General features: G+C 43.5%; 1 protein-coding gene and 1 long non-coding RNA gene across 6 annotated transcripts in view; both read left to right on the top strand.

The window, feature by feature from the left end:
* Positions 1-8,630, top strand: part of GNB1 (G protein subunit beta 1) — a 33,819-nt gene extending 25,189 nt beyond the window's left edge. Inside the window, exons 6-12 of one of the 5 annotated variants that reach the window (XM_066203154.1) lie at positions 308-371; positions 2,063-2,225; positions 3,228-3,294; positions 4,714-4,915; positions 5,214-5,430; positions 7,005-7,112; positions 7,463-8,630. In XM_066203154.1, coding sequence (XP_066059251.1) covers positions 308-371; positions 2,063-2,225; positions 3,228-3,294; positions 4,714-4,915; positions 5,214-5,430; positions 7,005-7,111 — 820 coding nt within the window. In that variant the 3' untranslated portion in view covers position 7,112; positions 7,463-8,630. Of the gene's footprint in view, positions 1-307; positions 372-2,062; positions 2,226-3,227; positions 3,295-4,713; positions 4,916-5,213; positions 5,431-7,004; positions 7,117-7,445 lie in introns of all 5 variants that reach the window. The other 4 variants (XM_066203152.1, XM_066203153.1, XM_066203151.1 and 1 more) reach the window with 4 other exon arrangements.
* An 8,214-nt stretch (positions 8,631-16,844) lies between these two features.
* Positions 16,845-19,828, top strand: LOC136300398 (uncharacterized). The gene is made up of 3 exons (XR_010723684.1): positions 16,845-16,919; positions 17,256-17,421; positions 18,334-19,828. It is a non-coding gene; the product is annotated as an uncharacterized lncRNA (long non-coding RNA).
* The last annotated feature ends 511 nt before the right edge of the window (positions 19,829-20,339 follow it).

Genomic DNA, 20,339 nt, shown 5'->3' with positions numbered 1-20,339 from the left:
TGAAGGCCACAATTTTCTTCCGTGTTTTTGTAATCCAAGTTTACATTTGATGTCAAAATCCCAGTCCTTGTCTACTTGCCTGAAAAATACAGTTGTGGTACCACATGAATTCTGAGGAACTGTGGAAATAGAGTAGGTGCCATTATCAGTTGTCTTTTTTTCCTTTCCTGTTAGCTACTGATTCATTTAAAGAGAAACTAAATGCCACTGATATCAGCTGCTTTCATCCTCTTTCCTTTACATTGTTCATCACAAAGGTGTCCTTGGCTGCCCAAATGATTGTGTTTCCCTCCTGTTTCCTTCCTAGGCTTCTAGTTAGTGCCTCCCAGGATGGCAAACTTATAATTTGGGACAGCTATACTACAAACAAGGTAAGGCCAGCTGATCCACTGCTCTGTAATTCAGGTGTGAATGCTTCAGAAGGAAGTGTTGCCCATCATCATTGTGGCTCTAAGTCCAAATTTGGAATTCTCCAAAACAGTCGAGTTGTGTGTAAAGAACACAACAGTGTGTTCAGTGTGTGAAAATGGGCACCACAAATGGGGAACAAGGAAAGACTTCCTTCTGAAGAATGTTTTGATGCTGCAGAAGAGTGATAACCAGAGAGCAGGCACTGCTGAGCGTCCTGCACCAGAGGGGGCAGAGATTTCAGCACAGCCAGATGAATTTGTTGTCTGCAGTGAAGTCCTGAAGGACCTGACATGTTCTAATGAGTCATCACTTCGTGGCTGCAATCACATGAGGCAGTTCAGGACTACTTTTACTTTCATTTGATGCTGATTGGTGTTTACTGATCATGGCCACTGTTACAGGGCTGCCAACAATTCCCGTGTAGCCCCTTGTGGTTAAACTGACAGAGCTGCTTGAGTCTCGTGCATGGAACTGGCTTTATTCTGAATAAATTTTCCTGCCTTAACTCCTCATAGCATTAAAATTAATTTTACCAGTGCACTGGAGCTAGTGGCATCACTTCACTAAAAAGTTAATGTAATATGGTTGGCAAATTAAAAAGAAACTTTCTCCTTTTTACCTTCATCATCCTCTGACCCCAGCCTGCAGGTAAATGTCATCTAAATTACTGTGACTGCTGTGGGATGGTGAAATCATCACTGCATCTCATGATTTCTGTATTGGTACCTTCAATTCTTACATCAATGCTAATTAATCCATGCAGTATTCTTCTGGCAGTTCAGCACACACTGGAAGTAGCACAGTGTTGTCATCAATTTGATCTTTGCCTAAGGATAAAATGAAATGGCTCAAAGTGAATATTCCGAGTAGTTCCTTGGTAGAAAACTTCCAGAAATAACCTGGTTGTGGTTCTAGGGCAGGGTTGAGGTTTTTTAAACTGCTTTTTGCTGCAGGATTACTGATTCCTCACTGTTCCTCTGCTTCTAATATTTTTTTTTTCTTAAGAAATTTAGGTGTATTATTAATATTGCATGAAATATCACCGTATGTCTGAGGGCACCAGCCCTTTCCTAAAGACTTCATGAACAAATTTAAGGGATGAACACAACGAGTTAACAAGAAAGAACAGGTTTAGCTTCTATAATTATCTAAAAAAAGTTCTTTGAGCACAGAATGACAAGGAAACATGGGGTAGTTATTTAAATGTGAAGCTTGATTGCTTGCAGTGGGTTTCCAAAGAAGGATTTAAATGGCAGTGGAAGCAGCGATTTCCTTACTTGTTCATTCACAGCATCTAAGCCTGGAATTGGCAGTTTTGCTGACTGTGCTTGGAAGTCAATATTTTCCTGAACCTATAATAAACCAATAGTAATCAGAGCACTGAAATGAAATAATTCACTTTGGACCAAAACTGCTGATGAAACTGGATTCAGGAAGAGCAGATCTGAGGTTTTTATTACGTCACTGCTTGTTCTGACGAGCTTCATATGCGAGTTACCCTCAAAATAGTTGGATACTCAAACAGCTGTTTCATTCTTGCTTCTCTGCCAAAAACACGATGCCTGTCTTGAGAGACAGGTGAGAAACTTCCTTTTGGTGCTTCACTGAGTGCAGTTTCTGCAGCTGAAATCCATCCCTGTGTGTGTTTCAGGTGCATGCAATCCCCCTGCGCTCCTCCTGGGTCATGACTTGTGCATATGCTCCCTCTGGCAATTACGTGGCTTGTGGTGGGCTCGACAACATCTGCTCCATTTATAACTTGAAAACTCGTGAAGGGAATGTCCGTGTCAGCCGTGAGCTCGCTGGGCACACAGGTGAGTGCTCAGAGTCACCTCAGCACAGTGAAGATGGGAAAAAAGAAATCATTTAAATGTAATTCCCTAATAGTGCTCTACTTCTGTTAAAAAAATCGCTGGGCACACAGGTGAGTGCTGCTCAGAGTCACCTCAGCACAGTGAAGATGGAAAAAAAAATCATTTAAATATAATTTCCTAATAATGATCTTCTTCTTTCTTCTAAAAAAAAAAATCACTGAGTACACAAGTGAGTGCTGCTCAGAGTTACCTCAGCACAGTGAAGATGAAAAAAAAAATCCTTGAAATATAACTCCCTAATAATGATCTATTTCTTTCCTCTGGCAGGACCTTAGCTGCAGACTGCTTGGTTTTAAATGTTTTAAAATCGTTTTCCTGCTGTAAAATTGACCTAAAACTTATAGCTGTAGGTTGATGTTTTCATATTTTCTGCTGTAGTTTGAATTCTGTGCTTTGTGAAATGGAGGTGGTTGGCAGGCAGGCTGATTCTGTCATCAGAGTGGTTCCATTGATGGTTTGGCAGATGAGATTTCAGGAGAAAAGATGCTTCAGAGCATTCAGATGAAATTCTTTGATGCCACTGTTGGGAAAGATCCAACGTCCACGCTCAGGTCTTTGTACTGACCAGGAATGCAGTTTATTTTTCCTCAGTGGTTGTCTGATACACTTGAGGTCATCAGCATTTGTTGCTGCTGGATGCAGTCACCCTGGGATCCACTTGGAAAGTTGAGTGTGTGCAGTGCAGGCTCACTGGACTCCTGCCCACCTTGACCAGTGGATCCCACACTTCTGTCCCCCTTCCTCTGGTTGGGTCAAGGTGGTCTCTAAAGAACCAAACCACATCTTGTCCGAAACCTTACACAAAAATCATCTGTTGCGTTTTAGGCTTTGAGTGTTCCTTGCTGCAGCTTGAGGAGAGGAGGAAGCAGCTTATTAGAAAAGCAGTTTGCCTTTGAAGGGTAATCTCTGGCCTTATTTGTGCACCTTTTACTCTGTTTCCAGGCTACTTGTCCTGCTGTCGTTTCCTGGATGATAATCAGATCGTCACCAGCTCTGGCGACACCACTTGGTAAGCTGGGACACGGGGACAGCCCTGTCAGGGAGGGCTTTTCTCATCCGTTTCCTGTGCCTGAAGGAAACTTTGTCCTTCACAGACTTCATCATCACCCACAAGACTGTGGCGATACCGCTCAAATGTCATTTTTTTGCCTCTAATTTCAGCTCTCTGAGCTTTGGCTGTTTGCTTGTGCCCATATTCTGAAGAGCCTGACCTAATTCTGGGTTAAGATGTTCTGGGAATTTTTTTCTTAACGTAACTATTTGGCTGTCAGAAATAACTATATTAGACGAATGATTTTCCTCAAAACTCTTTTTGCATTCAGTATTTATCACTTAAAAAGTCGTGTTTGGAGATTTCTAATACAGAATGTAGTTCATGTTGTTATTCAGAAGAGCTCCTAGAAAATACTCTCCAGTGACAATAGCTGGGTTTTTTGAGGAGAATGTAGGTGTGTATCTTCATAAATGCTGGCTTCTGAACTAAAGAAGGCCTCCATCTTTTTTTTTTTTCATAGATTTTTCTATTATATCTATTTCTTAAAAGCTTTTTAATTCTCCCAAGCAGCAGCACTTAGAGCAAAGGTTGTCTGATAAATACCTGTCCTACACAATTACCAGTCTCTTTGAGGGCCTGTTTGTTAATCCACTGATTCTGAGTAGCTGTGGAATATACATGGGATTAAAACCAAAAATGTTTCTGAATATTTGTTGGTGTTTAGAGAACCCAAAAAATTACAACAAAATGAGAGGATTTGTGGAAATGATGCTCTTTGTAAGAGGATGCAGCTGCTTCAGGAGTTCTGTAGTAATTCTGCAGCTGTCCTTGACATCTCTTCAGCTCAGCCAAGCCTCAAAGGACTTTATCAAAGTAAAGGCATCTCTTGTTTGTCTGGTTTGAACCTGCTGCTGATGGCTCCGGTTTGCTGAGAAATTACAGAAATTAAAAATCCCGACTTCCTAAAGTGTTTAGACCCCTTCTTAAGGAGGTGATAGCTTTCTTTCATCCTTTTATACTCTTAATTATCACTGTAGTAGTGATTTGGCTGACTTGCAACTTGAAGATCAGACATAATTCACAAAGTTCCTCATCCTCTGTGAGTTTATAAAAATGAGAAATGCTGGCTCAGCTTTTGCTGTAGCCTTACCACTGGTGCTTTAAATGAAGCTGTGGTAGTACTGGATAACAACCCTGGCAGAGAACTTGGGGATGAACAGCCCTCAGTGCCAGTCATCAGTTTTTTCCACTGTTTTTCAATTTAAAACCCCTCAACGTTTCAAAATCAAGCATAGCTTTGAGGTGTTCTGTGCACAGTTAATCTGCAGCAGCCAGATAGTTTGACCAAAATGTTGATACTTGGGGATTGACTTCAGCAGGGATAGAAAGACCTTATGAAGTGTTGATTTTTACCTCTTGAATTATTCTTTCCAGTGCTCTCTGGGACATAGAAACTGGTCAGCAGACAACCACATTTACTGGGCACACTGGAGACGTGATGAGTTTGTCCCTTGCCCCTGATGCCCGGTGTTTTGTTTCTGGTGCCTGCGATGCCTCTGCCAAACTGTGGGATGTTAGAGAAGGAATGTGCCGGCAAACCTTCACCGGCCACGAGTCCGACATCAACGCCATCTGTGTATGTACCTGCTTCATCCAGCACTTTGTATTTCTCTGCTCTCAGCTCTTCAGCACGATGAAGTATTTTCAGGGGTTTTTTTAAGTACATTTGTAGAGCTGAGAGAATCACCGTAAACTTGTGGTGAGTGGAAACCGGGTGTCCGTTCGTGAATTTCTTCATGGGGTTTGCCCAGCGTGGAGAGGTGCAGCGTCTCGTTTGCTGTGCTCTGGTGTGGAAAATCTGAACCTGTTTGTGGGGTTTTTTTTCCCTCCCCAAATCTCAACCCGTTTGTGTATTTTTTTCCTCCCCCATGAAGTTCTTCCCCAACGGCAACGCCTTTGCCACGGGCTCGGACGATGCCACGTGCCGGCTCTTCGACCTGCGGGCTGACCAGGAGCTGATGGTTTATTCCCATGACAACATCATCTGTGGCATCACCTCTGTAGCATTTTCCAAGAGTGGCCGCCTGCTCCTAGCTGGGTATGATGACTTCAACTGCAACGTGTGGGACACGCTGAAAGCTGATAGAGCAGGTAAATAAATGGCTTTGGATACGTTGGGAACTCAGTGTGGACGTTTTCCTGCAGTCCCCACCCCTGAGGATGTCCAAGGATGTGGCGCTCAGTGCTCTGGACCAGCCGCAGGTTGGATTTGGTGGCCTTGGTGGCCTTTTCCAACCTCTGGTTCTGTGACACTGAATGTGTGAATTGAGTCTCATGCACAGATCTGTCAGCACTCGCTGTCTCAGCTTCAGAGCTCTCTGAAATCATCTTCAGGCTGCCCAGTGGTGGTACAGATCCACTGGAATCCTGCTCAAGGATGGGTGCTTGAGAACAGGAACACTGCCATTAAAAACAAGGGCTTGGGGTGGAGGGATAGTCTTTTTTAGACTTTATGGCTTTGTTTATGCATTAACTATTCCAAGCAATTCAACATTAATGTTGCTATTTATACACAAGAATTTTTTTCCTGGGATTTGTAGTGGTAGTTGTAGAGACAACCGGCAAAACAACAGAGACTGTGGAGTTTATCTTTGAGGAAACAAACATGAAATCCATGGTCCAAAGATGAAGGGAATTTAACTTCAATTCTTTAAGATGAAAACTTTTGTTGGAAAAAAGGCATAAATTAGGCCACAAATGTTTCATTGCTCTCATCAGAATATGAGGTGAGAAGAATACTGTGCATATTGAAATGTTCCAGATCTTCAGATTGCTCAGCAGATTTGGCACTTCTGATATTAAATATCTTCTGATATTGGCACTTCTGTATTAAACACCTTTGTGGCTGTGTGTTCAGTTCAAATATTTAAGATTTCTTGGTGCTGATTTTGTTTCACCAAATTGCAGCACTTCCTATTGCTGGGGAGGGAATGAGGAGAGTCCTGTGAGCACTCTAATTCATGTAGAAAGATTAATTTCAAGTCCATCAAGAATATCTTGGCTCAGTGCTGTGGACTGGAAAGCTTGAACATAATTAGGTTTTCTTTTTTCCTCCTTGAAACTGTTAAATTGAAGGGGATAGAGGAAAATGTTGTCTCCCTTAATTTTTCTGTTTAGTGTCTCAATTCTTTCTTTTAATGGTGCTATAATTGAATTGTATTAGATCTCCATATTGACAAATAGATTGTATGGAGGAGTCTGTCTTGTGAATGTAGTAGGAGAAAATTGGATGAAAAATAGAGTTTGTAACATAACTTCCGGGTCTAAAAGACAATCTTTTAGACATGTAAAATTTTGTAAACTTCAACTGATCTTTATCACTGTGGTGAGGAGCAAAGGCTGTGCAGTGCGTGGTTATGGGGACATTGTCAGAATCTTCAGGGCTGTCACTTCACAAATCATGGGAGACCAGTAAAGGTCATCGTATGGGGATTGTACAAGGGAAATTTTGGAGTAATACATTTACTGAATTACCTCCTTGAGAACCCACCCAGCTCTGTCCTCAGTCTGTGCTTGTAAAACCAAAGGCATTTAAAAGTTCCAGCCATGTGTGTTCAGGGTTTTTGACTCCAGAGCTTGGCTAATCCAAATGTGCTGTGGTGTAGCTTGAACAGAAGGAAATCCCCCAAACAATGCAATTTCTTTGTTCCATTTCTCATTTCTAGGTGTCCTTGCTGGTCACGATAACCGTGTCAGTTGCTTAGGTGTGACTGATGATGGCATGGCAGTGGCAACAGGGTCATGGGACAGCTTCCTCAAGATCTGGAACTGAAGTAGGTGAGTCCCCAGCTCATTAAGGCTGCTTTGGCGTCCAGAACGCTTTTTGCTAGCAGTGCTGTTACTTGGTGCTGACCATTCAGCTTAGGAAAGCGGAGTGAGGAGCAAACCCGAGCAGCTGGGGGGTTTAGATCACCATTATTTTCTTGTGTGCACTGACATTTTTTTCTGGTGGCCTATTTTTGATTGCTCTACTCTCCTGTGTGGGGTTTTTTTTTGAGTAAATAAACATCCTTGGGGAGGGTGAGGATAATGCCTGGATGTGTCAGTGGTGGGGACAGCAGAACTTGCCACTTGTTTGCAGTTTCTCAAAGTGCAACTCTCACCAGATGTTTCTGTGTGCCAGAAGAGCGGCGGACTCCACGACTGGAAGAAGTTTCCAACGGTTGAAAATTAAAAACGATAGCATATCCAATCCAACCATACTAACTTGGACCCCCATCCTCCCCAACTTCAAAGGGCAAGATCTTTTCCGTCTCCTGTTGCTGAAATGAAGAGCACAATTACCTTTCCAAGAAGAATTTCTGTGTTGTAAGCAAAATGAAATTGTGCATTCCTTTTGGGACCATTTTTTTTGTCTTGAGAATTTAAAAACAAATGAAACACTATCATAAAAAGCATGACCAGAAAATAAACTTGAGCATAATTGTGAAACAGTTAGCTTTCACTGTAGTTTCCAAGTTGAAGTTAAGGACTTTATCTCACACACTTGCAAATTTTAAAGTCATGTTTGTAGCAGGATTTTTTTCAAGTTTCCTTTTTAAATACATTTCCTTATGTATTTAATTGAGCAAAACAAGGGAGTCCTAGCCCAGAGCACCTGGGGGTTGTTAACGTTGTAAATTTAGTCCCTAATTTTTTTTATTTTTATTTTCTAGTATCACTGATAATTGTTGCACAAAACTTGGCATATATAGGATAATGTTAAGCAGTAAGGTAACCAAGCACATGCTGTAAAAGGTAATGAATGCTTGTTTAAAGAATCCTTTCACCTTTTATGGATTACAAATGCAATCCTTGGTCCCTCCTGCCCCCCCCCTTTTTCACCACACTGATTTTTTTAATCTGTTTTGGTTTGTCCACTTGGAAGGGCAGTTTATATATCCTAACACTATCCTATAAGTCTAAACAACCAGGAATCTCTGTTTTCAAAAGAGAACCTATCCTACACTTGGGTATTGAGTCAATTCTTTGTGTATGAAATGATGTACAAATCAATGTTTTGAAAATAATGATCTTGAACTTTCTAAGTTAAACAGAAAAAAAAAAACCTTTTTTGATTGTTTGCCATATTGGGTGGGTTTACTCTTAGAATCGCATGCTGTAGAAATGCTAAAAAGTGCATATTGGACTAAGTCCTTAGATGTTTTTTCTTTGAAGAAATAACCTGTTTAAAAACTGTAACCATTGTCGCTGTATTCATTTATTGTTGCTACTCTGTGCATAAATCTATGAAGAACTCCAGTACAAAGCTATGCACGTTTTGGAGTAGCGTGATAAGTCACTATTTTTTTTTTTAATTTTTTTTTTTTTTTTTTTTTTTAAAGAAAAAAAAGAAAAAAAAAAGAAACAGCCTGTTCAAACAATCGCTGTCAAAGATTCTGGGGTGTGGGAGGAGGGAACCTAGACCATCTTCTTTATAAATCAGTTCCTCACAGCCAGTTCCTCTTGCAGGATGAGTCCTTTGCATCTGATCAGAGTCATTTTTGTAATGAGCAGATTTTCCTGGCTTTCTTTTCAAATAAAATGTTAAAAGCAGCAGTGTTTGGACAGCAGATTGTTCTGTTAAACTTTCCTATCTTCTCACTGTATCCAGAAATGCTCCTTCCTAGCAGCAGTAGTAGCTTTTCTCCATTTTGTTTTTTCTGCAACATTCTGTACAAAAATGTGCTGTAATTGTGCGTTAGGCCTGGATTTGGCATAAAAGATGAGTTCCCTCTTACTCTCTTTCATGAAACTACTCTGTAGAGCTTTCTCCACGCCCTGTATCCCTCTTCACCTTTTGTATTTAATTTTAAAGTCAGTGTACTTCAAGAAAGCTGGATGCAAGATAGATACTATATTAAAATGTAATGTTATTTAAGATGTAATAAAGCAGTTTGACATGAGTTTGGACTGATCTGTTTTGCAGCTTCTTGTTCAACATGCAGAACGTCTTCTGAGTGGTGAAATGAACACACAGGAGGAGGGAATGCTGTCCCCAGAGAAATGGTTTGGTGTTTTTAAATGGTTACTGGTCAGTTGTGGGGCAGAGTATGCATTTAGCTCTAAGTTCAGAGAGCCAATGAGGTTCATGAGGTGCACATCACAAAAAACACTTTGTGCTATAGGAGTGGAGCACCTGAAGTAGGAAATCAAAGCAAAATGCTGAGTAACTTCTTCTAAAACTTTTGTGTTCTTTAATAGGAAAAGAATTGAGTGGAACATCTTTGTGTTCCTGCCACGGGAGGATCTGGCCACAGCAGCTCTGTTGGCTCTGGTAGATTGACAGGGTAAGAAGTCATTTTCATGCTCAGTAAGAACAAAGTCTCCATGAGGCAGAATTTTATCTAAGAAAAAATTTGACAAATTATTTTATACCCAGAGAAGCAGATTCCTGAAATGAGGTGTTAAAAAGCAGTTGGTTCAACGGTTTGGCTGGTATTGGTTTGAGGGTTTTGTGGTTTTGGTGGGTGTCAAGTCCCCGTCTCTCGTTCTGACCTAAACAAAAATGAATTTTCCCTCATTTCACGTCAACCAAGAGAAATTCCAAGGCCATGGCTTGGTCTCATACCACACGTGGTAATTCTCAGCCTCAGCGAAGAGGTTTTTAAAAGCTGGGAGTATGGAAAATCCAGTGGTGACATCATTTAACCAGCAGCCCTTACCTGACTGAGCACTGGGCCTTGGGCTGCACGAGAGTGGTAAGTAGCTCATGGCTAGAAATGCCTCAGTTTGGGAATTCACATTCAGTGGTTTCCAATTCCAAATGCTGTAGCTGTGGGGTGTCCACTCACGTGGAATATTTTTATTCCAAAGGATGTTTCATGTGTGATTCTGTGTGGTCTGTAATAAAATCAGTGATGTCTTACCTTCCTTAATCTCAATCCATGTGTTAAATTTCCGGGTCCTGCCTGTGCTGGCAACAAAACCCCTGCCAAGACAGTGACTTGTGCCAGGAGGCTGATGTGCGGCCCTTGGGATTTATTTGAAATGCAAACAGTTTCAGTTGCCTTTTACTGCTCATATTTTTGTGTTAAATATGAAATTTTATTTGATTTAAACATCTGTCATTGTGTGTTTGGTTATTCAGAGAGCTGCTGCTGGAGGGAAATGGGTGTGCAAAGGGAGCAGCTCTGAACTCTTGAGTCTGGGCCAAAACTTTGAGTTTTGAATGCCTTTGATTTTAGGATATACCCAAATCAAAATTATTTATGTAATCTTACCTACAAGCTCCTCCTGTGGGCTTTGAAAAGATTCTGAGTTGGAGATAGATGTGGGATGGGAAAGAGCAGATTTCCCCCAGCTGCTGGTGAATTTCTGGTTTTAATTTCTTATTTCTGGTTCAGATTCCACAACCTGAGAACAAAAATCTGTGAGAATGGGATTGGAATCCTCTCGTGGAGTTTCAGGGAAGGGGTTGAAGGAAGAGAGATCAGATTTCCTAATCCCAGGACCTTGAGTGAAGACCTTTAGCTTTTTCTGTGCCCCTCAAGGCCTTTAATTTCTTCATGAATTAAATAAAAGATCTGAGGTTCTACTACTAGGAGAAAAAAAAAAATCGAGTTGGGCATTCTGCCTTTTGACCATGAAGTCCCCTGGAGTGTTTTAAATCAGCTGTGAAACACACTTAAAATGACTGACTGAATCATGCCCTATAGGAGCTAAAAATAGAATAATCTGGTTTCTGGGAAGTGGCAGAGTAAATAAAGAATAATAAAACCTGTCACTCGTGCTGAGCTCTGTGCGCCTTGGTCTGCAGCAAGGCAGGATCCTGGGAGGTTTTATGATTAACACTTCTTAGTGTAGGTGTAACCATGAATTCGGATTGGAGGGGAAAGAATAAAAGAAGTGGCTGATGAACAAGTTCTAACAGCAGCTGGCTATTTTTGCATGGTGCTGTTCTCCTTCTCTTCGTGTAATTTCTGAGAGTCTGCCTCTGCTTTAACCATCAGGCCACTCAGTAACGTGTTGGTCTTCTTACATTGCATTCCAACATGTGAGAATTCTCCTGAAGTCCGTGGAAAGTTGGATTTGTTCTGTTTCAGGGTTGTATGAGGAAGTCTGGGAAAATCAAGCCCCAAATTCCAGTTTCCCTCTTGCAGAACAAGGATGCATTCCCTGCCCCTGCTGCTGGGAATGGCCCTGGCACATGGCAGTTCCCAGAGGTGGCAGCAGACATCTGCTCTCCTGCATCCCTCAGATGTGCTCTTTCCTCGCTGATTTAAACGCCGCTGCTTAGGTCTGCTTTATCTGACGAGTTAAAAAATCCCTGCTCTGTCTCCTGCTCTTTTCCTGTCCTCAGTGCCCTTCTGAGCCTGAGCTGCTGCTCAGTGGGAATCCCTCATCCCTCCCTGGGGCTGGGAGAACGAGGGCTTTGAGCCCGACCTGCCTGGCTGCTGATCCAGCCTAAACGGCCCGGGTTAAAGCCTCTCTGCAGGAAATGCTGCCGGGACAATCTGCAGTTCCCATTTCCTGGCAGGAGATGGAACATGACTGGCACATTCCTGGCCTGGCCACAGGGCCACAGTTGGAGCTGGACTCTGCCTGCTCGGTCTGTAACCTGACAAGGGAAGAATTTCTTCCTGTAGCCCTCACTCTGTGGGTTAAATCAATTCAGTGCAAGCAGGAAACCTTCAAATATTGATCCGTTTTGAGATCTCCAGATCAGGAGCTGCTGTTTCCTTTTGGTAATCTGGATTTATTCAAAGTAAGTTCATTAAAGGAAAGCCAAGTTGAATCACTCTGAGACTGCTCAGCTTTTTCTTCTTATATCAATACTGAAGAGTGTCTAAAAAACTAAATAATAAATTATAAACCTAATTATAATAAAGTAATAAACTAAGGTATTTTTAAATAAGGGATAGTAACTGCATTGGTAAAATTCTCCAGTGTTTCATTTAGCTGGGAAAACCAGAAGCCATAGAAATGTGAATAAAAACAGAGTGAACTTCTCATTGTTTAGAGAGCTGGCTGCTCCAAACTCGCCCTTTAGGAATACAGGCCCTGCTCAATACTCATTCAAGTAATTCCTGGCTTGACCCAAGACAATTTGGTCATAAAATAGAACAAAGAGAATCTTCCTGCTTTAATTATTCATAAGCCATTTGCTCTGGCTGAGTGCAGCGAGACGTGATTGACCCTGCGAGGGGATCGTCTGGGGAGCTGGAAGTGCAAAATGAAAAGTTTATTTGATGTAACAGATTTTTATATGGCAAATAGTTGAGGGAGGGGGGAAAGTCTGTTTAAAAGGGTGGGGAAAAGAGAGGATGGGAAAACGCCGAGTTCCCAGGGCCGTTGTGTGGAAGCACAGACAGCGCAGCTCCATCTGGTGGTTCGAAGCCCACGGAATGGGTGGTCAGTGCGGGGAAAAACGTGTGTGGCAGAGCAGCCTGTGCCGGGTTTGGCCGCAGTTCGTGTTCCTGCACACGGAACCCCTCCTGCCTGCGTCTCCAGGGTCCGTTGACTGCGCTCAGATTTTTTCCATAAGGCTTTACAAACAAAACAAGCTTTTCCCAATGTTTACTTGTGGAGGGGTTTTCTTTCCCAGTGTTCTATGTAAAAGCCTCAGCTGGTGAAGATGGAGAGGTTAAAAATGAGCCAGAGTTAACTGGAGCAGGAGCTCTTGGATAACTTTAAATCCAAGTCTTATTTAGAAAGGATTCCCTGCATTTCTCTCCAGCCCCTCTCCCCCAGTATTCCTGAACTCGCTCTCACTTTTTTTTTTTTTTTTTTTTTTTTTTTTGCCACGCTCTGTCACAGCCCTGATGAGAATCCCTGCTCTTTTCAGCCTCCCTCCTCCCCTTTGGGTAGGAATAGGGACCTGGAGTCGCTAATTAAGATACTTTGATTGGCAGGGTGCTCATGCTGATCTCAGCCTGGTGCCCTGTGCTGTGGCAGGGAAGTCCCTCTGCAGTGGAAATTTGGATTTTGCTGTCACACACACTCCTGCTGCACCCGAGAGAACCGTCACATACATTCCAAACCCTCGTTTATAGAAGCAAACATATTTAAGATGTATAGAATTCTAATATTTAGGGTTTGTTTTTTTTCTCTTTTGCACAATCAGGGTTGCTGTTGAGTGAGAAGCAGTAGGCAGCAGCAGCAGCTCCTTTCCTACCCTGGCTGGTGCTTGGCAGGGTGAGTCATCCTGGAAAACACGTAACTGCATATATTTATCTCAACTTCCATTGATTTTTCACCAGAGTTCCTTATCTTTGCTTTACTGATTTACTTTCTGGGATATTGTAAGCAAAACTGAAAGGAGGTCCAATGGGAATAATCATGTCTGGTCCTTGGCTCCCTGGAGCTGCTGCTTAATCCAATGGGAAGAAGCAGGCAGGGTCTAGAGTGAACATCTGACATTTAAAATTACTCAAGGTTTGTAACTCTCAGTTATTTTGTTCTGCATTCTCTTTCACACAGAAGGTGCTCAGAATTCCCTGTTAGTACCTGAGGGCCTTTCACTTCACCTTGGGAAGGCAAAGTTCATCCCCTCTTCTGCCAATAGGAAAAAAATAAATAATGATGAGTTGAAGGCATCCCCTCCTGGGATCACCAAAAATTCAGCCTCACACTGATCGGTGTTTTTCTTCTGTTTAAGAATTTAACAATTCCTTCCACCCAGAAAGCAACAAAAAGCAGGCGAGGAGAGGAGTTGTGAGACACTACGCTCTTGAGAGCAGCAGTTCCACCTTCACTCTGGCCCCTCCAGGTTTTTTTCAGAGCCCAGGAGCTGTTAACTGCTGAAATAGCTGCTGTTCTTTGCCTGGTGGGGATCTGAGCCTTGAATGAACAATAAGTATTCAGGGAGTGACAGCTCTGGGAGTGATGGACACCACTTCGCACTAATGAGAGATCTGGGAGCTTTGCCAAGGATGACTGCATTACTTAATTGAACAATTCTATATTTCATCTGCCTCTTGCATCAGACGTGTGTTTAACCCACTGCCTTCTGAAATCTTGGCAAATCTTGGCCCAGGTGACAGAGTTGCCCAGGAAATGAGCTCTGAGTGAACTCTTCAGGAAATCCAGAGACCAAAGAACCTTCAGCATGGAGAAAAATGAATGAGATTCATTGGCCAGGCTGGTGTCTGTCAGTGGCAGCTCTAAAAAGTGATGTTGGAATTAAAAAATGATCCTTTTGAGCCGTTCTATCTCCCTCCCTCCTCCCAAGGCTTATTTCAATCAAGTGATAGCATCAGCCCTGGTGGCAGGAAATGGAGCAATTACAGATAGACCTCAAGGAACAGCTTATCAGAACTGAAGGTTAAACTTTCATAAGCAAAAGGATCATTCCTGTTCTTTGAAGCCTGTCACTGTTCTATCCACCAAGAGTAACTTAACCAGAAATACCAGATGGGAGCCTCTGACCTCAGCTCTGATCTGAAAGTGAAAGCTCCTCTTCGAGTTGTAGAGCCTGAATTAACAGGGCTAATTTATCTTTCTCCACTAGAAAAAAAAAATAAATCCAAACTCTTGGGCCCGTTCTGTGTATTCACCTTTGGAGTCCAAATTATCCTGTCAGCTCTTGGCACTTGAACCAGCCCCATCAATTAAAGTCTGGTGCATTCTGGATGGGAAGCAGGCAGTTAAGGTTAGTGGTCCCTCTGCCAAGAACTCCCAAGCTCCGCTGTCCTCCTGTTGCTTCTGAAGACTTGAACTTATTTATATGCTATTCCTTGTGCCTCACTGTTTGTATTTTGAATGGGAAGCTCCAGCGTTGGCAATATTTGCTTTTGCAGGGCGAGGTGGTGTGCAAAGAAGCCCCTTCACCTCAATCATTTTCTTATTTTTTTAAAGAAATCCAGTAATTGCTAAACCCGTGCGTGCCCATTTGAACCCCTTTGATAAAGCCTCCGTCTGTCCAGCTAAAAAGGCAAAACCTCCCAAAGCATGTCACCACATTCCTGCAACTGTAACACATTTGGGTGTGAGCCAGAGACAGCACAAATATTCTTAATTTTACGGTTTATTCTCGTAGAGACCATCTCAGGGGTTGTGTCTGGCCACGTTTTCATGGGACATCCTCTGCAGTTTTCAGCACGGGGATTTTTAAGCCAGTTCCTTCTCCTCAGTGTGGGTTTTTTGGGAGGTGGTTGAGAGGATTTAATCCCGTGCAGTGTGGACACCCAGCCCTGTGGAGAGAGGCCAGACCATAAAATAATTGTCTGGGCTCTTTGAAAAATTACATAACTGTGCAAGAGCATGGCATGGGAAAGCGCCTTGGATCTTCCCCCCTTGTCCCTCCTTTTCCATGTGACAAAGCCGGCAGCTTCCAGCACTAATGCAGAGCTCTTCAGGGCCCAGTGGTGAACCAGCGCTGCTCAACTGGATTTTGTGTCCCACCCTTGCAGGAGAGCTCAGATCCAGCCCGGGGATCCTGGGCAGGGCCTGTGCATTAAGCACTAACTCACAGCAATTATTTAGGAGCTTTCCTTGCATGAGTGGTCAGGTGCTGTGAACATCAAATGCTGCTTTTCCTAGGCTTTTAGGACATTTAGGGGCTGACTTCCAGCTTCTACTCCTAACTATGTAATTAACAGACAGCTTAATTATATCAAAATAATTTGATTTCTGGTCACTCGCGTTGAAATTTTGGGTTCAGTGGGATGTTTGACAGAAAGTGCTTGAATTTATAGATTTTATAGAAGGAAACAAATATGAGGTGTGGGGAACAAGGCCCTAAAGTTCAACAGAAGCTTTTTAGCTGTGGATTTTGCCCCGTGCTGGGGCATTTTTAATGACACAGAACAGATGCTGCTCATCAATAACCGATCAATAACTGCTGTATTTGACTCCTTTGGCAAGGTATCTTCCCAAAAGGGGCGTGAAAACCGCAGCAAATCCGCTGTGGTTCTGGATAACGGAACAAAATTCTCCTTTTTTTTTCCCTGGAAAACGTATCTCTGAGAGAGAAAACCGGGATGCGGCTTCTGCTGCCACCTGGTGCTGGCGCCCAGTTTGGCCGGGGAACTGGTCCCAGTGATCCACGAGGCAAATGTAGGCGTCTTTAAATTGCAATTAAATTATTTGTAGCGGCAAAGATGCCCCCCAGAGCAGGTTGTATTTCAGTGGTTTGGGGATGGGCAGCTGCTCTTGTCAGGGCATTGTTACAGACAGTATTTCTGTAAAAGCTGCAAAGCACCTCCTGCCACATCCTTCTGGCTCTTTTAGGTTTCACGGGGTGAAATGTGAATTTTCTGCTCTCATTTATAGACACGAAGTCCGACGAGGAGGAATCATCTCTTCAGTACTAAAATCTTTGCAGCCAATGTGTAAAGGAGTCGCAAACTCAATTTTTTGTGTGTTCCAAACAGATCTAAAAATGACCTGCAGGGAGGGAATTGCCTGGGAAAGACAAAACTGAGCTGACCTGCCTGTGCTCTCACAGAGGCGATGGGAACAGCGTTTCTGAGCTCAGGGGAGAAGTTCATCCTTGGTGCTTAAAACCTTCTGAGCTTGATTAAAACCCTCTGAGCTTAATTAAAAGGCTGGGTGAGGAGCTTTGCCTGACGGCAGAGGCGGCAGAGGGCACTGCTGCCGCTCTTACAGCAGCTCCTCCCTGGTTTCCAGGATTTCAGAGGAACACGGAGCAGCCCCAGGTCATCGAGTCCAACCCCAGGACAGCCCAAGAAGCTCCCAGCTCCCTGTGGGGTTTGGAGCAGGGTTTAGGGCTGTGATGAGCAGCAGCTGCCCCTTCTGTCCCACACTCGGGCTGTCCCTGCCCTGGGGACAGAGGGGTGACCCTGTGCGTGCCATGGCTTGAGCATGACTGCACATGACATGGGCGTGACAGGGATAAAAGCGAGCCTGAGGAATGTGTGACCTCCTCGGGGATCCCCCCAATCCCTGTTTTCCTGTGGCTGGGAGCTGGCCGGCCACGGATTTGCCAACGTGACGTTGCTGACCTGGTTGCTGAGCGTTTTCTTTCACAACAGGAGGATGCTCAGGGACAAAACAGGAAGAGCAAAACAGGATTCCGGATGAGCCTCGGTGCCTGGGAATCTCTGATGGTGAGGAGGGAGCACTGCCAGCGCTGGGAATGATGGAAAGTTTGTTCTCCGGCAGTACAGGGAGAAATTGGAAAATGCAGGAAACTAAAAGGTACCTGCTGGGTCCAGAAAAAGCAGAGTTTTTAAGGAAGAGGTAGTTAAGAAAGGGGAATGAGGTGGAGGCAGGTCTGCTGAGAGAGGGCAATGTGCCAAGGTGTTATTTTGGATGATACTTGGGTGATTCTTGGCAGTTTTTTAAAAATATCTGCCTGGCCACAGAATTAGGAACATCATCTGTGAATGAAGAGAGAAGGTAAATGGGTGTCTGAGTGTAGTTAGTAACCATGAGAACAAACCAGTCCTACTAGGCTGCTGCTTTTCTTTCTGGTACTTTTTCTAATAAAATGTTTTGGGGAGAAGAGAGGCTTCACTGGGGGTCGCAGTTACTCTCAGCCTTCTGTCTGAGGCAGCAGGACCAGTAATTTTACCCAGGCTATTGTGAATGCAGGTGCAGAGCTCCTGAGTGTGTCATTCTTTCATCTGAAAAATTACCCTGCTCTTTTCTATGGAGAAAAAGGATCGTTTAACTATAGTGCAGGATGTTCTTTTAATATGGGGTGTTGGGGAGGTATATTTCCTTTTGTGCCGAGGCAAAGGATATCTGCATCACCTTTCTGAGAATTAGAACAAAGGGGGTGAATGGGAAGGGTTTCAAATGCATCTGTGATCCGAGCATCTGCAAAATACAAGGGAGTTGAATACATGAAAAGAAGAAGTTAATAATGCTGGGCTAGAGAGAATTCTGATGCAAATGAACCAGAAGTTGGCAGAGACCAGTCTCTTTTCATTTCTGTTTTTGACAGTCACAAGAGTGTGATGTAAGGCTCATATTCAGAATGGATCCCACCTTGTGCTGAAGCTTCTGGATTCCAGACTGATTTCCTCTGCATTTGTGTTGTTCTGATTATATCAACTGTTTTGCTGTTTCTGTTTTCAAAATTAGATTTAATTTTTCCCTTTGCAGAGACTTTTTCCAAGCCTTAATTCTGTCTTTTCAAGTCCACGTTGGGTTGGCACTGGCCTTAGTTTGACTCACCTCTTGGCGAAAAGCTCCATCTGATCCTCATCAACAAATTGGATTCGGGCACTTACTTTGGAAGATCTTCCATCGAGATTTCAGGTTTCTCAACAAGAATTTTTTTTTTAAAGTGTTGTGGTAATATCAAGTCACTGGTCAGAATTCTCTCTTGTGCTATCAAATAACCCCCAGGGCAGCACAAGCCTGAAGGCCGAAGGAATAGAGAGCCTCAATTACAAGAGGATGAGCAGCTTTTTTAATCCCTGGACTGTTTTGTGGGGGGTTTAACCAGTGTTTAATACAAGGGTGGAGTGTTTGATAAGCCAACGGCCGCAACAGAGCAGAACCACACAGTGAGGTGATCTCAGTGACTTTGCTGATTAGGGACAACAACTGCAGTCTTAGGGCTGCAAGGAAATTTTTGGTAATGACCAAGCTGCAGATTGGCTCCCTGCCGGCTCCGAGAGCAGAAATTGGCGATAGCTCCTAGTGAGCCAACAAGGATCAGCCTCCCTGCAGGATGGATGTGTTTGCAGTGCTCCAAGGGTTCTGGTACCTACTGAGCCAGCTGCTTTGGGATGAGGTTTTGCTGTGGCAGTCTAGGAAAGAAAAAAAAAAAAAAAGGACGATCCCCCCACTGTCTTTATTCCCTTTGGAACAAGAACAGGGTATTTCACACCTGTACAGAGCCTGCAGTGCTAATCCCTTCCCTGGCCAGTAACAAAAACGGGGTTTGGCCGTTTCACTTCTCCTGTCACCTGTTGAGCTTGTGCCTGTTGCCATTTCAGCCCGTTCCACAGCTGGCAGTGCCTGGTCACACATGATAACAAAGAGGAACCATCTCACTCTGTCTGCCACTCCTCAGGCTGTTCTCAAAGCCTGGGCAGTTAGGAAAGCTGGTGACCCAACTTCCTCCCTTCTTACAGCAGGGCGTTTATCTGGCTCAGCTTGGGTGACTTCTGGCAAGGAAAGGCCCCAGAAGAACCAGTCCCCCCCTATCAAGGGCCAGCTGGTAGCTGGAGTGGCAATTCCAGTATCCATGAGCAGTTTGTGATGTGTTGGGGTGTGTTCTGATGATAGTCCAGGGGATTAGAAGTAAGCCTTTTCCTTGAAATGCTGAGAGTTGAAGTTCTGTGAGGAATTCTGACATCCCTCCTGTATTCCTGCCATAAATGCTGGAAGCGCTGGTGGCTCGTGGGCAGGAAGCAACTGCAGTTCCCAGACCTCCCCAAAGCAAAGGTATTTCATAGAAAACCAAGAGGTTTTCCCCACAGTTCCCCTCAGCCTCTCCACTCAGAATTGCAGACAACGTTGACTTTGTCAGTGTGAAAGTTTAGCCTAGAAAAGGTTTAAGGTGTGTTTGATTTCAAAGGGATCCTACAGAAAAAAAAGAATTCATTCCCCTGGCCTGCACACCTCACTGGTAACTTGGTTTAAAATCCAGTGCTGCAGGACTGTGCTTGCAGAAGCATCTGGAAAACTGAAGCAACCAGAAGCTTTTAAATTTTCCAGTTCATCAAGCTGCTTTCCTAAAAAGAGTCGAGGTCTGCTGTGAACCAAGGTCCTTCCTCAAAAGAATCGCCAGTTTTCCTGGGAACAGTGAAATGGTGTGATAAGCAAACTAGTTTTTAAAAATACTTTTATTTACAAGTGGAACACTTCTGAACGCTTCTGGGGTGCATGCAACGACACATTTCCTGTGTCAGGGAGATTACAGTCTTGACAAGGGTGATAAAGAGGAAAGTAATTGTTTTTTTCTGTTTTAAAGGCAGAAAAGCACACTCCCTTAGTCACTCAGGGAGACACAGAGCACCTCCCAAACACCCCAAGCTGAATCTCAAATCTCTCTCTCCTCCACATCCTGCTTCGAGACAAGAGGTAAGTCCTGGCTGCATATTTGGATATTCCCCTTCGTGTTAGACTTTTTCAAAATCTCTCCACTTCTCTCACCC

The sequence above is a fragment of the Chamaea fasciata genome, unplaced genomic scaffold (genome assembly GCF_029207755.1).
Source record: "Chamaea fasciata isolate MVZ Bird 193981 ecotype frontalis unplaced genomic scaffold, bChaFas1.0.hap1 SCAF_23, whole genome shotgun sequence".
NCBI lineage: Eukaryota > Metazoa > Chordata > Aves > Passeriformes > Sylviidae > Chamaea > Chamaea fasciata.
The sequence above is the reverse complement of the archived record's forward strand: the minus strand, read 5'-3'. Positions and strand labels throughout refer to the sequence as shown.